The sequence below is a fragment of the Molossus molossus genome, unplaced genomic scaffold (assembly GCF_014108415.1).
Source record: "Molossus molossus isolate mMolMol1 unplaced genomic scaffold, mMolMol1.p scaffold_m16_p_11, whole genome shotgun sequence".
NCBI classification, from domain to species: domain Eukaryota; kingdom Metazoa; phylum Chordata; class Mammalia; order Chiroptera; family Molossidae; genus Molossus; species Molossus molossus.
Genome location: NW_023425346.1, coordinates 41,001,382 through 41,016,041, shown reverse-complemented (window position 1 = coordinate 41,016,041; position 14,660 = coordinate 41,001,382). Strand labels below are relative to the sequence as shown.

Here is a 14,660-nt window from a genome sequence, read left to right as displayed (position 1 = left end):
GTCAAACAAGAAGCTGGCTTGGTTATAGCAAGAGGCACGTAATGCCAATGCCAGAACACCCAGGGAAAAGGGATGTAAAGAAAGACTGCAGCAGGGGCTAACTCCTTGAATGAAAATAAACTCTACGGAGGAGAGGGAGTGTCAGAACAGCGAAGAAGGCCATAAAGGAAGTCGTCTGGCTATCACAGAACGAATCCCAGAGATCTCGCAAAGGTGAGCAGCTCAGAGAGACCGGGCGTGAGAACAGAGGCACCACTGGGAAAAACTTGCTGGACGAGACTAACAGCAGGGAGGAAGCAGAGTGAGATGAGGATGGGGGACTCGCAAAATAAGCTCACAGGACGCAGACCGAGAAGAATTTAAATTTGCTACAAAAACCTCAGCCCACCATTTATGTGAAGTGTCCAGAATCAATCATCTGTAGGGACAGAAATCAGACTGAGTAGGGCTGGAAGTGAGGGGGGGCCTGAGCACAGGATTTCTTTTTGGGGTGATGAAAGTGTTCTGAAATCAGACTGTGGTGATGGGTTGTATAATAACTATGAATATACTGAAAACCATTCAATGGCTTAAATGGGTGAATACTATGGAATGTGAATTATATCTCAACAGAGCAATTGGCGAAACAAAACCCACCGAAGAGCCTAATCCTTATGAAAACTAAGGGAAGAGGCTGCCTTCCCCTTGCTGAGGGGCCCACACAAAGCCATGGGGAGCGCAACACCAGGCTGCCCCACAGCCCAGTCCCAGGGCTCTCACAGACCCCTGGGCAATCTCCAAAATACGAACTGGGTGAACCCGCAACTTGGCTTTTCAAATTGCGCTTGAAAGAGACTACAGGTCTCTGAGGAAAACAAGGAGCTCAAATGTCATTCCATTTGTTTACATATTAATATAGAATTAAATGGGATTCAGTCCATAATAAAATGTAAAATATCCTTCAAAGAGGTGCAGAATTCAGCAAAAGGGAAGGAGCCGAATTGTTCGGCAGTGTACCGACGTTACACAGCAGCAGGATCTCAGAGCAGAGGACCTGAACAATCGTCCGGTGGTCCCACACACCTGTTATCTGAAAGGTGCCAAGCTGGAGACTCAGGACACAGATGCCCAGGCCCACCTGCAGGAATGTAAATGTAGTCTGTCTGGGATGGGATGTAAAAACAAGGGCTCTTAAATTCCCTGGATGGTTCTAATATACAGCTGGCCACTCCCCGTGAGAGAGATGAGCAAAGAATGCAATTGTGGGGGGACAAAGAGGGGCGTTCTTAGAAAATCCTGGCCTCACAACTGGTCAGATCCCATTATAAGAAACTTAAGAACACCTAGAAATATGTGGGGGCATAAGTGACCTTGAGATTGGGCCGGGGAGACTTTGAAACATCCATGGATTTCACTGCCTCGCTGTGTCCTGGTGGGACCAATCCCCAATAAATGCAATTCAATGGTGAGGAGGGCAAATTTTTCCAGATCTGATCAGGAAATTTTTTTTTACCAAATGAGTCCAGTGTGGTAAAAGAAACATCAAGAGTAAAAGCCGATGCTTTGTTCTGTCGGCTGTGCACAGAGCCAGCGCTGTCTGCAAGACACAGAGCAGGCCCTGGCAGACCGACCTTCACAGACCGTGCTAAACCCTCCTAAGAAGAGCCTGGCGAATGAATGGTCTGGCTGACGTGCACCGAGCCATTCCATTACCCAGCAGTGTGCTTCTTACCTATAATTCCACTGTCCTTGCTTTCCAGGGTGGAACTAGGGCTGCTAATGGTCTCACAGGGACTTTTGTTGGCTGCCGTCTTGCTGACACAGCTATTCAAGGTTGAGCAGGGGCTATCGGTGCTGGGAGAGGCGGTGCTGCTTGTTAGTGTGGAGCAAGGACTGATGCCTTGGCTCAGGGCTGTGCACTGTAAGACGAATGGAAGGAGGAGTTAGCAGGGCTCACACAGGACACTTCGGCACATTCTTTTGTTGTTGACGCTAACACAATAAAACTAAAACAGTAAAGTGGAAAACAGTTTTTAAAATCTCAGGAGCTAAATGTCTACGTGGCCTCCCAAATTCTAAAAGAGAAACATCCTAGCTCTGCTCCCCTCCCGTGTGATTTTTCTTTTTTATGGCACGGGCAGTCTTAGGAATAATGGAGTGGGAATGCACAGTTGTAAAACAGAAATAGCTAACAGGCAGACTTCCTCTCACTTCAGATGTGTGGAAGACAAATGGGTTCGTCGACCTCTGTACGGAGAACCCGGGGCCCGCTTCTGTACTCTCGCCAGCGCTGCAGCCTGATTCGATTCCTGAAGATTTATGGGCTCCGGGAGCAGGGGCAGGAGACTGGTTGTCACTACCTGCTCCCTCGAGGCATGACACCCATGCAGAGACCCTGCAGCGGGCAGAAGCTCCAGCCCCTCGCTGCGATTCAAATGGACACCTCTCTCCAAAGTGGCAGGGTGCTGTGGCCCGGGACACGGGAGTGCTCTCTGGTAGATGAACCATTTGGTCTCATCTCGTTTGGTCTCTGGCTCATCTATAAATCTTTTCCTCCCCCCACTGACCCTCCAAAATCTCAAGTGCTTTAAAAAATAAAGCACAGGAAAGCATACACCAAAGCAGCCAAATGAGGAGAATGGTGGCTATAAAGATAAAAGTAGTATCATCACCGAGGAATCCGCTCAGCCACTTTAATTCATTTAGCCCCTCTTCTCAGGGTGCTGCCTGGAAGGTTAATGTGCACATTCTCTTAAGTTCTCCCCCTCCTGCTTCTACCCCCTCCCCCACCGCAAAACCCAGAAGCAGTTGCGATCAATCTCAATACCCAACAGCCCAAAGTCGTTCCACTAAACAGTGACACCCCCCCTTGGGGAGGGAGAGAGGATGGCTGTCCCCTCCTTCCTTTCTGAGCAGGTCTGGAATGCAGCAGCCTCCTCGGGCATTACCATGGTTTCATTTTTCTCTTCAATGGTTATGTGTGTGGCACTTGGGATCCCTTCTCCCAGTAAAAATCCCAGCCTTGTCAACAGTTCTTGAGCTGCCGGCGAACAGCTCTGTTCAGTATCAGCCTTTGCTTCTGGAACAAAGAAAGACAACAATGAAGATGCCCTCTGGGGAGTTTCAGTATCGCATCTGGAGGAGTTGGCACCACAGCTGCTTGGCTGGTGCTGTTGTGTATTTTTGTAAAATGCACAAAGTTTGACAATGTTGCCTGTCCACTAGCAATACGTGCTAATTAGGAGGCTGTGACGGGTTAGAAAACTGAAAGAGAAACTCCAAGTGCAAAGGGTGAAATATTTGACCCGAATCAGAAGAACCTAGTATCATTATCTGAAAACGATTCCTACGTCCATGGCATGTGAAAACCGGTACGTCAGACACCAAGAATAGAAAAAGGCCTGCCCTCCATCTCCCCCTTGAAGAGCGGTGTGGCCAATGTCCACAGGAGGTTGAAATAAAGTAAAACCCGAGAGGCATGCTGGCAGAGGCCCAGGCCGCTTAGACGTTGGGGTAAAACTGAAATGCAAGTTCATTAAACAGGGCAGGGGCACAACCACTTAGTGCAAACTTGCTCTCATACCCCCAGCAGAGACAGACTCACAGGTCCAACTCAAGGGTCAACCACCAGAAGTCCAAGTTGAAACAAAGATTTTCAATCCCAGTGAAATGTGTCCCAAGAGGCCGGATCTAGTAATACGCTCTGCTGTCCACACAAATGTAGACAACTCGGGCTGTGCTCTCAACCTACTCCATAGTGACACTAGGAGCCCCTTTTATCTGAAGGCCTCGGGGCATACTCGGAACCTTCCTTTCGTTTCTGGTCTCCCCAAGGCTGGTCATCTTGCTTTTTGCACTTAAGACATTTTATTGTTGGATTTGGTTTAAATATAGAGCTGCAGGTTAAGCCTAAGGGCACATACTTACTTATGGTTGACAAATGATATTCGCATTATTCTAATACCTCTCTTACACTTTAAAATCAGCACCCATCTGGGAATGCCATAATGTATAAAGCAAACTGTGCTGCTTACAGAAGTCAGAACTCAAGAACAATATGCAACCTGGAATATAGTCTCTCCTCTTAATGTTTTGTTCATTTTTGTTAAATTGTGTAGATACCTAGAGCCCTATATTCATGAACCAATATTCCCTAGATGTGGAAATCTGCAGAAAATAGATAACAGGTCTTAGAAAAATTCAATAAGAAAAGAAGAACAAAATAGCACTGTTACCTTTGAGCTATAACATTAGCACCGAAGGTCAATGCTAACCGCCTTTTGTAAGGAATCGCCAACAACCAACACTAGCAGAGCTGAGACCATCTGTATTGCCCTCACTCGCATCAGCTTCGCTCCCAGGACGGCCGCTGGCAGCTACCAGGGAAACTAGGAGGCTGCATCTTCAAGGAAGGACAAGCACCACCCCTGCTTACTCGCAAAGGCTTCCAATGTGTGGGATGGGAAGAAGAGCTGTTTACCAACTTGGGTTTTTTTTTCAGTTGCTCTAGAAAACTAGGGGTAAAATAGCCAAGGCCTGAGTGCCTGGGTCAAGAGAGCCCAGATCATTTGAGTTAAACTCCTAACATGAAGTGGCAGTGGTCCCAAGCCAATGGGGTTCCGGGAACCACCCCGGGGGCAATCCACCACACCCTGAGCCACTCAACAGAGACCCCTTCCCACCAGACTTCCCAGCCACACTTTGATTCTCAAAGGTACGCGTATTTGGGTGAGGAAAGCAGGAACCAAACCGAATCAGCACAGCCCCGGCACACCCAAGGGCGGAACCACTTCAGAACCGGGTCACTCCCACCCTCCCTTGCCCCAAGGCTCAGGCAGGGCAGCTACTTTATCTTAGGTGGCAGCTGGCCCAGAGGGAACAAACAGGATGCCCTTGACAAGGGGGAGAAGTGGGTGAAGGGGCAGAACGCAGCAGTTTCTGTGCTCCACGCCCCCCTTTCCTTTCGAAACAATCTCCATACTGCTACCCAATTGTGACTGTGCCCCAGAAGGTCTAGCTTCCAGTTCAACCTGAAACACGCTGGGGAAGGAGCCAGAAACGACTCCCAGTTGGCAGCTGCCGTGGAGGCAGGGAGAGCAGCTGCGCAGGCCTGGCCCCCGCAAAATTCACCCTGAAGACAAACAGCCCACCGTGGCTCACTTGGGGCTCACTCCCGTGTCGGCCCTGCGGGGAGCAGGGGTGCCCCCGGCCGAGTCACTGCTGCCTCCACACTGTGCCTGCAGACAGTCAGCCCAGACTGTCAAAGAGAAATAGTCATCCAAGCCTCTCCCTTCAGACAAGCTTAATGCCTGAATTCACAAAAGACACCCAGATGCATGACTAACTTGTTCTCTACGCTGTTCAACCTGGACTTGGCTTCTACCTAAGCTCCAAAAACCCTACTGAGGTTTGAAATGAATGAACAGACACTATGGCCGTTTTGACATTCATTCAGCCACTGCCATTTTTTTTTTTCTTCCGGAAGCTTCCTAACTATCTTTTCATATTACTCTCTCTTGCACAATGCCATCCTAGTGACTTCCCCCCTCAGAAGTCCCCTTCCTTCTGAATGCCTCAGTCCACACCCAGCCATCTGCACCTTCCTGGACACACAGAGCCTTCTCTCACTGAATTTTTCACTGTGGCAGGACACCTGGGTGAAGGGCGACAGTGCAGGTGCCTGGGAACCCACACTGATGCATTTGACTGACATGGAAATGCATTTCTATTTCCACTGTTGATCACCAAATACTGAAATCTAAAAAGCCAGAGAGGATTTTCTTTAAGCTAATTCTTACTCCAAAAGGACCCAAATCCACTGGGACACTTTAAAGGGAGAGTTTATTTTCATTTGTGCAGTTAGTATTAAATCACTCATCAATAATGGGTGTACCTTACCCAACACCAGTGGTATAAGGGATGAGAGAAAGACCTCAACTCTTAGCAACGCTTTGTATCTCACAGATTTTAAATACTCAAAGAATTTATGATGGTTGTATTTGGATCTGAGAGAATAATTTGCCTCACTCCCTAGGAATCCACTAGGCAAGTGGAGAGTGATAGCCCTCCCAGGGTTTTCAAAGAATCCTTGAACACCACACCACTGTGGAATACCATGTGGAGAAAGGCACGGGGAATTTCTTGGATCACTTCCTGTCTATTCACACCTGTTGGACCATGTTTGGGGCACGGACATTCAGGTGTAGTCCATAAACTGGCTCTCCAGTGGCTGCCAACGTAACTCAAACCTACTTGTGTCCTTTGTAATCATCCGCTCGCCCTTCCCTAAGCCTCAGCTTTTTTCTACGCTAAAGCTCTCTGGACCCCTTACAGTGTTAACCTCTCTAATTTCCCACCAGGCAAGTCACCAATACCTACTTCTTACATGTGGCAATTTAAATTTATAAAAATAAATTTAAAAAGTGAGAAACACTTTAGAAATCAAACATCCTTGAGATGAGATCCTGTATCAAAGTTGGTCATTAGTCTTACCAACACCAAGAGCCTACTTTTTCACTATTACTTCATTTTCTGGTTTCATGGATTCACATCTATAGACAATGTGCTTATTTTTCTCTTACCTAAAAAATTCTGTTTATAATTTTCCTGTCTTAAATAACTGTTTCTGAATTCACTATTCCCCTCCTTTTTTTCTGATTATCAAACTGTTTCAACTTGGCCCATACTTATTGCTCTCATTTCCTATCTAATCATTCCCACTTCTTTTTTTATCCTCACCGGAGGACATTTTTACATTTTTTGTACAGATAGAGTGGGAGGGAGAGAGAGGAAGGGAGAGAGAGAGAGAAACATCAACGTGAAGGGACACATCGAGTGGCTGCCACCCGCACCACCAACCAGGGCCTGGGACAAACTGCAACCGAAGTACGTGCCCTTAGCGGGAACCGAACCCGGGCCTCTCCGGACCGCAGGCCGACGCTCTAACCGCTGAGCCAAACTGGCCAGGGCCCACTTCTTTTTTTTTTTTTTTTTGGTACGTGCCCCTAGCGGGAACCAAACCCGGGACGCTCCAACAGCTGAGCCAAACCGGCCAGAGTTAATCATTCCCACTTCTTAAAGCCAAACTGTTAGAACCATGAAGATCCCTGGAGATTACCAAAGACCATCCCATCAAGAGAAGTCTTTTTTCCACTCTCATCCTCCTCAAATTCTACAGAGCACTGGACATTGTAGACAATGTCCGGCCACTTACAAGCTACAGGACCTCTTTTTTAAAAAAATTGATCCCAGGGAGAGGGAGGGGGAGGAAGGGAGAGAGGGAGAGACAGAGAGAAATCCAGGGATCAAATGTGCAACCTAGGTACGTGCCCTGCCCGGGAATCAAACCTGCCATCTTTTGGTGTTCAGGATGACACTCCAACCAACTAAGCCACACTGGCCAGGGTGCTACAGCACCTTTAACATCAGTTTCCAAGACAGTATTTCTCAATCAAATCTGATACATGAAACACAGTCTTGTTAAATCACTTCCTCTGCCTCTACCTATCCACAGCCTGCTTCTTGCCCATCCTCTTGCCTTCTATGTCCCAGCATCCACCTGTTCCTTCCAAGCTGCTCTTTCTCCTAAGGCACCACTGTCCCCTCCTCCTTGGATTTCCCAAAATAGCACTTCTGGAAGAACATCCGCACACCAACCTGGGCTGTTCTGTCAATAACTGGCTTCTAGTCTTTAATTAAAAAAAAAAAAATAGCCAACAAACAAGTTATTATTAAGTTTTTCATCTCATTTACCTCATACTGAATGATCACCAAATCATACCATTTCTTCTTTCAGAATGTGTCCTGAATTCACACGCCCCCTATCTCTGAAGTCCGCATCTCCTCCCCAAAGTTTTTTGGTCTCAAGGCTCACTCTTAAAAATTGAGGACTCCAGAGAGCGTTGGCTTATGTCCATTGATGCTTTACCACATTAGAAATGAAAACAATTTAAAAATGCATGTTAATACAGTTTAAGTTAATAAAACTTATTACATCTCAAATAACATTTTAAATAAAAAAAAAACTATTTCCCATTTTAAAAGTTAATTGAGAAGGGCACTGTTTTACATTTGTGCAAAGTTCTTCTTAATGTCTGATTTAATGGGAGACAGCTAGATTTTAGTGTCTGCTTCTACACTCAACCTACTAGGATATGTTCTTTTAGTTGAAATATGTGAAGAATTGTGGCCTCAGACAGATATGCAGTTGGGGAAGGGAGGAACCTTTTTAGTTCACTATAGATATGCGTTGATACCTCATCAAAACTTGACAAGTAACTGTTTCTTAAAGGTTACTCCAATGTTGACTCTGAATCCATCTCAATGAACTTTTTGTACTCTGTTACAGTAAAATTCAATGCTTCAAATGGATATTTACCCATACAAAATTTTGTAACATCATGCTTTGGGTCATTTAGAAAAAAAAATACTGGTTTCTTAGATCTTGCAAATGATGATACATTTCATTACACAATACCAAAAAATCACATTTATTAATATCACCACAGATCTCAATGGAAAAGTCCTAGGTAGCTGTCAAGCTCCATGTGACAAATTCCCAAGAATCTAATTTTCACTTGAAAGGTCAAAATTTACTATTGGCAACAAACCCTGTCAGGTTTTCTCTTCTTCTTCTTTTTTTTTTTAAATCTAAGCAACACATTCATGTTTTGCCTTTTCGAGAAAATGTGTGTCAAATACCTAATTCTGAATAACCATGGTCTGTCAGCCATTCTTTCAAGTAAAACAGATGTTCTATTAAAAAAAAAAATAATAAGGCTGTTCAGCTTGCAATGCAAACAACCACACAACTGCTTTTCCTGGCGACAACCATGGGAGGACTCAAGGGTCAAGATTTAATAACATTCTTTATTTTTAGCCTTTCATCAAGGACATTCTTCAGTGAATTATTTTTGATGCGAATGAGTAGTGGTGGAAAATACCACGTGTAGCCCTAAAATAGCAGGTGCCCCTACTTTGGCACGTACTAAGGCATCAGCAGTTTTATCAATGATTCTTTTAACCATCAGTGCAACTCTCAATGCAACAGAAATGGGAATCCCTTCTTAGTGTTATTATGAAAAGAGTTTTGATTTCACAGACCCCTGCAAGGCTCTCAGGAATGCCTAGAAGTCCACAACCTACATATACTTTGAGAACCTCTGCCTTAAGTGTCAAATATTAGATTCTCCCTTTTCTTAAAAAGAAATGAATGAGCCATAGTCTCACACACTCCCCACCCTAGTAACTTAACGGATCTCTCATTTTCCCTTACCCTCCCAATGCCTTGGGATAAAAAAGGGGTCCTTCCCCACCAATTCCTTCATCACCAACCTACAACTCAAACTCAAGTACCTTCACAGCTCTCCTCAAACACTGCTATTAAACACAGTAATTTTTTTTTTAGAACATTCCGCCTCCTCTTTTGTTATTCTTGTATGTTTTAACCTTGTAAACACTGTCCCGCAAGGGGCAAGTGGCAACTATCATGGAAGACGTCCAAAGGGGAAATCCATGGTTCCAGGAACTGTGTGGTCTCGTGGGTTCTTCTCCTACCCTCTCGCTGGTGCTTCTCCTTCCTTATTCACAGCTCATTCACCTGTTAACCAAGTGGGACGTATTTACACGTCTTCGCACCCATTATATGCTGTGTGATTAAAGAGGGAATTCCCCGGTTAACAGGTTAATAAAAATACCAAAGTTTCTCAGTCCTCTTCTCTCAACTACCTTGTCTTAGTCTAACACACCTGGTCTCCTGTGAATAAATGGCTGCCCAGATGACCACCTGACCTCTTTCTTGGGCACCAGTTTGATTTTTCCAACTGTTCATTGGATACTTTTGCCTAAATGTTCCACCAGCACCTCCAACTCAACATGCCTGAAACTGAACTCAAACCAAAAAATGGTTGCTTTTCTCTCCTCCACTGCCCTCTCAATACACTCTCAAAGCCTTGAAGTCATCACCATCTTTGTCTCTAATGGCTCCGGGTCCTTGGAACTTCTCAAGAATCTTCCTGTTCATCACCTCTTCTTCCCTGATCCTGTTCTAATTTGAGATCTCTATTCTCTCATTTAACTACTGAAATTTTCCAGACATTCTTTGATCCGCGTCTCCTTCCTGCCTCTTTCGATCCTATGGCAGGTAAATCTTAAGGCATAGGTCCAACTAAGTCTTTCCTGGTCAGCACCTCCATGTGCAGTCGCTTCATCACACAGCTTGAGTTAGTCAACTCTACTTCCCCCCGTACTATAGTCACTCTGTACACGGCCTTTAATCCGCAAGCAGACTCTAAGCCTCCATGAAGAGAAGACCTATGCTTGATAACCCATCTCAAATAGCGTCTAACATACAGCTTTTCACAGTACAGGAATGTGATTAATATTTATTCAAAGAAACAGAAAATGAATAAATGCTCTACCTCCAGTCTCTCTTCACCACACACATTACCAGGTGTGCCCCTCTGTACTTTCACTTAATAAAATCTTACTCGACCATTCGTCAAATAGTGCATCACCATGCTCAGAACTGAAAATTCAACAGCAGGAGCCAGGTTACCTCTTGGGAAAGGAAGAGGAACAAGATCAGGAGGAAAGAGTTATGTTTTACTTGTTAACCTAAATAGTGGGTAGACAGATGCCATTATTCTTCACACCTTTTCATTCTCTACATCTGTTCGAATGCCTGAAATCACCAGAAACAAAAGGCATCGATATTTCATTAAACATGTATCTCAGAAAAAACCCACTCCTCCCAATAAGAGTTTTGCATTTAATTATTGTTTTTTTTGTTGTTATTATTTTTTAAATCCTCACCCGAGGGTATTTTTCCATTTATTTTCGGACAGGTGGGGGGAGAGAGAGAGAAAGAAAGAGAGAGAAACACGATGTGAGAGAGACATATTGACCGATTGCCTCCTGCACTTCCCTTACCAGGGCCGGGGACTGAAATGCAATTGAGGTACGCGTGCCCTTGACTGCAACTGAACCCGTGAATCTTTGGTCCACTGGCAGACGCTCTAACCGCTGAACCAAACTGGTCAGGGCTATTTTGCCGTTTTACGTGTTGGTTTTACTTGCTAAGTAGACTGACAGAAAAACAGTTTTATCATATTTTGAGATTGATCTTCAGCAATGACTCATAAGACTAAAACTTGCTCAAGTAGCCAATGATAGATTGAAGCAAACCTAAACGGACTATTGTTGCCCTTAATTCAAAGAAACACAGCTGTGAATCTTATTATAACTTAATAATCCCCTCTAATTTATCTGTTTTTTTATTTACCCTTAAGGCATAGGTATTGTTTTGTGAGTAAATGACATTTCTTCCCTAGGCAATATGTTGCTTTACAACAGAAAGCTTATTTATGAAGAATTTATTCTGTGTGACAGAGCTTATTAGGACCATTTGACAAGAAAAGGGGGACTGTATTTTGTTTGAGGACCTCATTAAGTCATTCTTTTTTCCCAGAGTAGAAAATGCTGTTTTTCAAAACTATCTTAAAACACTGAATAAAGCAGAATGTCTTTCCCTAAAGATGGATCCAGGTGAATGAAAATTTTAACAGGTTCTTTGTTTACATTAAAAATGTTCATCTGCCCTTATAACCTACTTCCCAGATGGCTAAAACATGCAAATTACAGGTAACTGTAATTACTTATAAATTCAAAGTGCTCATTGGTTTAATTTTATTTTGATTTAATTTTTTTTTGGGGGGGGGGGTGGTACATGACCCTAGCGAGAACTGAACCCGGGACTCTCTGGTCCACAGGCTGATGCTCCAACCGCTGAGCCAAACCAGCCAGGGCTGATTTACATTTTAAACACGAAGCTAAGAATCAAGAATTTATGGAGCTACATGCCCATAAAGCAAGGCAGCTAGTGTCGGAGGGGTATTAACAACACTTAGGAATAACCTGATATATCATGAGTCTATGTGAAATTTAGCAAGCACTTCACTAAGAGCTATTTTCATAGAGTTTGTTAGACTGGTGAAGACTGAAATGCTATTATTGACAGCACCCAGAAAAATGTCTTAGAGATTTTTTTTAAATGCCCAAAGGAAACACGGAAAGCATAAGCCAAAATTTTCAATTAAAACTTAAGTGATGATGATACGAAACCCTAGAAGTGGATCTGTACATACTTGGGTTCAAACTCAATTAGCTTGCCCTGGCCGGTTTGGCTCAGCGGTTGGAGCATCGGCCTGTGGACCAGAGAGTCCCGAGTTTGGTTCCCACTAAGGGCATGTACCAAAAAAAAAAAAACAACGAAAAAAAACTCAATTAGCTTTAATTCACTCCAGCCTCTCCTTTAGGTTCAATGACCTGGACACAAAATTTACACTTTAACAAGGCAAACTTAATTAACTCCTTTGAAATTCAAAGGATTCCATGGAAATGACCAAACACAGCATCCCTGACCATTTGTGAACTTGAATTCTGTTAGGCAACCACCTCTTCATCATCCAGCAGGTAACTCAGCTTGGGCTTCCACCAACATCATGGCTAGCTACACATGACCATGTGCCCACAGACATGAATGACACCCCTTTTCCAGACACCTAAAAAAGGGGAAAATGTACCCTGCTTCTAAACTATAGTATGTCATAATTTAAGATCTCACAGAGAATGACGATGCCGAATCCAAGAGCTCGGGTCTCGGGCGACTGCTGTAATATAAATCACTACTCTTGAATTCAGCTCAGCTGCCAGCAAACAGAAGAATGCCTCCTCACCCAGAGAAAGACGGCCAATTCCACCCTAAGCAAGAGGAGGGAAGTTGACAATGGAAGCTATTTATAACCTCTTTTCTTTGCCCAATAAAAATCCTAAATTTCTCCCCCATTCTCACTGTAGGGGAAGTCATAAACTTGAGACAGGACCTCCACAATACTCTCCATCAGGGAGGAAGAGGTTATATAATGGAGTCTAGGCCAGCCAAAATGCCAGGGACATAACCACCCAGGATTACAAAGACTTTGGGGGTGGGAATGAGGGCAAGAGGTGGCAGGCTTATTCAGAAACAGGCAGATTACTGATATTCACTTTAGTGGAACAGGGTGCTATTTTTCCATTCAACACCCAAAACATAAATGAGAGAACAGATCAACACACGGACACCCTGCTCACGGCAATTCGCAACCAAGGGGGTCCTCATGTATGTAGGATGGCCGTCTTAACCAGATACCACTGTGGACTCTGCCCTCTTCACCACTGCATACCCTGCCCATCCTCAGCACAAATCCCAGTGGGAGCCTCTTACCTAAACCTATGACTGGGCACCTGGACAGAAGGGGAAAAGGTGGAATTACTCATGCCAAGACACACACAACACCCCCCTTCCCTGTCCCAAATGCCCAGTCCTGGACCCATCCCACTCACCACCATCCCAAACTCCCCTTCCCGATTTTCATCCTCTGCCAATCCCTCCTCTCTCAGCTCATTTTCAGCTTTATTTTCACCACCACCACCCCACTCCATTTTCCTACCATGCCCGACTTCATACCCACTCTCCACCATGCGAGATGCAGAAACTCAAAATGCACACCTGTTGCTTGGAACATACGGGAGCTATACTCCCAACCCACACTCAGGAGAGCAGGGTGCCAGGTGTTTCAAAGTGCAAACACAGAAGAGTTTTCCCAAGTTCTCTTTCCATATTACTACATGAGCCTGTGTCCAAATGAGGGTAAAACAGGTTTCCCTACATAAGCCAGGGCTCCTAGCCACATGTTTCTTTAGGAAATTAGGATACAAACTCAAAAACACAAATTAAAAACTATAGAGTTGTGAGTTGGGAGACTCCCCCCACCCCAAGAAAGGAACAAATAGGTAAATTCTTGAATTGATTTGTAAAAAATAAAGAACTATTAATACATCCATGAAATGCTCTAAGTTTGTAATGTCTGTTACACATATTTCTAGATATAGGGGGAAAAAAGCAAAATATAAAATGTCTTCTTGAAAAGGTTTCAATCACTTTGAGGTTTGTTCCCCTCTGTCCCATTCAATATTCCCCTAAAGAAAAATTATAGATGTTAAAACATAAGCATTCAAAAGCCACCAAATGGTTTTAAGTAAGCTAGTTATTATAATCTTCGTGCAGCTAGAGTTTCAGCGAAAACCTGTTGTTGAATATTCTACAATGATGGAGTACTAAAAAACAAAACAAAACAAAGTCTTGGAAGCAGTCTGAGTTTTCATATTCCCCTGTGCCCTGAAGGTCAAAACTGAGAGGAAATAAGAGTTAACCCTTAAACAATGCATATACACCCACTCAACTATTGCTACACTATGTACATAATTCCAAGAATTTACAGTGGTTGAACAGATCTCTGTAACTACCCCAGGGGGGGGGAAACCTCCCAAATACATTCAGTTTAGCACAGCATCCCTGAAAGAGGCACTCAAGTTTCACTCAGAAATGAAGTGTCATTATGTAAAATCTTGGGGGGGGGGGGATTATTGAAAACAGATTCTTACCATTCTCATTAGGCTCTGTTGGCTTGGACACGTCTCTGAACGGGATTAAAACAGCATCTCCAGGTACTCTGGGGCTTTCCACATACTTGGGCTTCCTGACAGGACCTGCATGGGAAAGATCTGAGTGTGGCTAATTTTTTCCAGATGCAAACAAAGCCCCAGCTTGTAGAGTGTGTGTCCTCACCAGGACCCAAAAATGC

General features: G+C 44.2%; 1 protein-coding gene across 1 annotated transcript in view; it reads right to left on the bottom strand.

Moving 5' to 3' along the window:
- Window positions 1-14,660, bottom strand: part of TANC1 (tetratricopeptide repeat, ankyrin repeat and coiled-coil containing 1) — a 137,183-nt gene that overhangs the window by 71,117 nt on the left and 51,406 nt on the right. The window contains exons 5-7 of the mRNA XM_036253328.1: window positions 14,461-14,565; window positions 2,928-3,058; window positions 1,712-1,898 (exon numbers count right to left, since the gene is read on the bottom strand). Coding sequence (XP_036109221.1) covers window positions 1,712-1,898; window positions 2,928-3,058; window positions 14,461-14,565 — 423 coding nt within the window. The remainder of the gene's footprint in view (window positions 1-1,711; window positions 1,899-2,927; window positions 3,059-14,460; window positions 14,566-14,660) is intronic.